The 3,866-nt window shown below is 31.5% G+C and overlaps 1 protein-coding gene across 1 annotated transcript; it reads left to right on the top strand.

The window, feature by feature from the left end:
- Positions 1-359: 359 nt before the first annotated feature.
- Positions 360-3,107, top strand: LOC139893748 (protein RGF1 INDUCIBLE TRANSCRIPTION FACTOR 1). The gene is made up of 5 exons (XM_071876922.1): positions 360-462; positions 632-675; positions 824-1,024; positions 1,149-1,364; positions 2,051-3,107. Exons 2-5 carry the CDS (start codon positions 673-675, stop codon positions 2,348-2,350), a joined length of 720 nt encoding a protein of 239 aa, XP_071733023.1. The 5' UTR covers positions 360-462; positions 632-672; the 3' UTR covers positions 2,351-3,107.
- Positions 3,108-3,866: the final 759 nt, after the last annotated feature.

Genomic DNA, 3,866 nt, shown 5'->3' with positions numbered 1-3,866 from the left:
TATATAATTATAAGTACAAATAGTACAAACATTACCTTAATTAGTTTATCAACCAAATCCTCAAGTCTGATTTTTGGACAATAGTAGAGGGTTGCACTTGTAAAATGAACCTGGCCCAAAAGTTGTTTATGTCGATAAATCTTGAATTAATATTAATATTTAATTTAAATTATATTTATTAAAAAAATTCGTAATTTATTGATATTTCTATTTAATTAATGTAATAATGGGTAATATTATATTATTAATTTTTAATATTAATATATTATATAAATATAAAATAAAAAAAATATAAATAGTCATAGACGACCGCCTTACAAATTCCTTTCAATCCTTTTCGAGCTTTCCCAGTCTTTCCTCCTTCTCTCTTCACCGTCTGCCTCTCATTCATTCAAATACCTTTCTCACACACTTTCACACCCCCCCACACACACACACTCCAGAACCCTCTTCTTCTCCAAGGTACTTTTTTTTCTATCCCCTGTTTTTTTACCCCCTCTGTTTTTTTCTCTCTTTTTAATTTGTATATATCCACATAGTTCAATGTGGTAACTTCTTTTGATTTATGTTTCTTCCTTCAAAGGGGTTGTTCTAAATCCTTTTTTTACTGATTTGGGTTTCTGTAAAACAGGTTAAAGATTCAAGTTTGCTAGTGTAATTAAAAAGAAAAATATGGTAAGTGAAAAACTACTATTGAGGGTTTTCTTTTCCAATTGATAAAAATTGATCTTTTTTTGAATTTTTTTTTTTTTTTTGTTTAATTGATGATTTATCATTTTCCCAATTTGTTTTTTTTTTTTTTTTTTTTTTTTTTTGTGATCAGGTGAGTCCAATTGATAAAATGGAGCATCAAGAATTTGGTCCGCCATGGTTGATACCAATGCTTAAAGCTGATTACTTTATTACTTGTCGATTTCATGGAGATGCTAATAAAAGTGAATGCAATTTATACTGTTTGGATTGTTGTGGTAACTCTTTATGCGCTTACTGTTTGACCCATCACAAAGATCATCGTGTTGTTCAGGTAGCTTTACTTCTTGCCCATTAACTATTCGATGAAATGCTTGAATGAATATAACAGTGTGCAAATGACTCATATGTGAATGAATAATGTGTTATTGTTTTGATTGTTTGTTGTGCTTCATTAGATAAGGCGATCCTCGTACCATAACGTGGTTAGGGTGAATGAAATTCAAAGGTTTTTGGACATTTCTTGTGTGCAAACCTACATTATCAACAGTGCGAAAATTGTGTTCTTGAATGAAAGACCACAGCCTAGGCCTGGTAAAGGAGTTACCAACCATTGTGAGATTTGTGGCAGGAGCCTTGTTGATGCTTTTCGCTTTTGTTCACTTGGTTGTAAGGTACAAACCACTTGCCTATTTCTACATTTTCGTTTTCGTGTTAACGTCTACTATTATTATTATTATTATTATTATTATTATTATTATTATTATTATCGATAGTTCATACAACTGTAGTTAATGTGCATAAATATTTTTACACAATGATTACACACATTAACATTATTATTATTATTATTATTATTATTATATTATTATTATTGGTATTACTGTTATCTGTTTATTGCACTTTATTTAAGAGTTCTAGATACTCGGTTTAGGAGTAGTTGCAACAAAAGTGATTTTGAATAATGGTCATTTCGCATATAGTTTGTGGCGGAGTCAGTTTTTATTTTTTATTTTTTGATGGGGGGCAAAATGTTAAAAAATTAAAAAAAAAAATCAATATAATAGTTTAAGGCATCAAACTTAGATACACTAAAAGAATTTGGTTGTCGAGGGCGGCCGACCCGTTTCCTCTAGTAAATAGTCATTTTTTTTATCATCACATCTTCCACCTTTGCAATTATAATACGTTTTGCTACAGTTGATTTTCTAGCTCTAGCTATTCCTTATACTAAAAACTCTGTAGCTAGTAGCTAAGTAGTGTTCATTCTTTAAAATTTGCAATTCGTTTACACCCATTGCGACATTTGGTTAGTCTAGGTGTCACAAATGAGTAACTTGGTGGTTATATTATTGTTAAGCTTGGTGGTATGAAACGCGGTGATCGGGAGTTGAGCTTCACACAAAAGATAAAGCAAGGGCGTGATGCTTATGAACTAGACGAGCCAGTGACACCCAAGAAAGTGCGAAGGTCAAATTTGTTCAACCAGTTTATCGACACACCAATGTTTCATTACAATCTTTACGGACGTAATGGTAACTCTGACATGTCCTGTTCGTCTGACGAAACAACCACCAACATGTCTCCGGGGACCCCACCGATATTCAACCATCGAAATTCCAGCAGGAGAAAGGGCATTCCTCGTCGCGCACCATTTTAAGAGGAAAGGAAAAAAACAAGGGTAATATGGTAAATTAACCTTCATATCGGATCCGCATAATGCATGGAGGTGATGAACATGGTTTCGGATTCTGCTCTATAGAAAGGTGAATATAGACAAGGACATATAGTATAGTTGTGAAAAAGAATATATATACTGGTTTTTATAAAGTTAGAATAAGATTTTGTGTTACTTATTTTGTACATTATATGTTTTTATTTTTTTAGGACCAAAGAAAAAGGTAAAAGTTAGATTGTATATGAAATGTACATGAAAGTATATATACTTGTAACATATGTGTACAATATTGTGAGTGTGTTTTTATGTGTCATAAAGTAGTTGGTAAAAAGTTAATACTGTAGTAAACAAATCTTGCGATTGATGGTTATTGTTGCTGAAACTCATGGGAAGTATGTGTGCTGTGTGCTGTGTGCAAGTGGATGCATGCATGTATGTATATGTATCATGTATGTATGCGTGCGTGTATGTAGAAGTAATTGATGAAAGTACAAGTGGTTGAAGCATGGAGTACAAGAGTGGTCAATTTATAATGTGGATGATGAAGAAGAGGCGTGAAGGATCTGAAGTACTTTGTGGCAAATAATATAAAGGGAATGAATAGATTAGAAAATGAAAGATTTGTTGTCTTGTGTTGATACATGTCACTTTCTTAAACTAGTATGGTAAGTTTGGTTTATTAATTTGTTTTGATTTTGGTTTTGGTTCCATTAGAAATGGAAATGATACTTTGATGGTATTGTCTCAAAACATTGTTTTAGTTCTTGATGTGTCTAGCAATGGCTCGACATGCTCGATGTGCGGTTTGCAGTTTTTATGCCACCCGTAGAAATTGGTTATAGTCAATGGCCTAATCTGTTGGTCGTGTTCTTCACCGATTTGATAAATACGGATTTAATAATAGTGGGAACGATTTATGGTTTTAACGAGTGTGATTCCCGTCTAAAAAAACAGTTCAGTTTTCTATTTAAAACATTTGTAAAAAATAGTTATCTTTTCGTAAAAAATAACCGTTAAATATAATTAAATTATAATTTTACTTTTATTTACTACTCTCGATCATTTATTTATTGATTTAACTTATTTAGATTTACGTTGAATATAAGAGTAGAATTAATACGTAATTATCAAATGTATTTTAAATTTAATAAAAAAAAATTAATGGACAATATTTTGTGGAACGCAAGGGGGGTTGTATATTTTGGCTTTTAATCGTATCATGGGTTGTTTTGATTTTATTATTAGGTATAGGTATAGTAGGTATAGGTATTATATATGTGAGATTGTGAGATATTTGGTCCGTCAAATTAATAAAGCAAGTTCGTTTTGCTTAAAAAAAAATTACGGAATTTTCTTTTAGTGACCTTAATGTCACGGATTTATCTCGATAAGCTCACGTGCGGTACTTAGTCTCTACTAAGTCAGCCTTACTCGGACCTTATAATGATTCAAGTAACCAAAAGAGAAAATATTATAGAACAAGTGGAATTGAAGAAAA

This window comes from Rutidosis leptorrhynchoides, chromosome 2, assembly GCF_046630445.1.
Source record: "Rutidosis leptorrhynchoides isolate AG116_Rl617_1_P2 chromosome 2, CSIRO_AGI_Rlap_v1, whole genome shotgun sequence".
Classification (NCBI taxonomy): Eukaryota; Viridiplantae; Streptophyta; class Magnoliopsida; order Asterales; family Asteraceae; genus Rutidosis; species Rutidosis leptorrhynchoides.
Note: the sequence above shows the minus strand (reverse complement) of the source record. Positions and strands in the feature narration are given on the sequence as shown.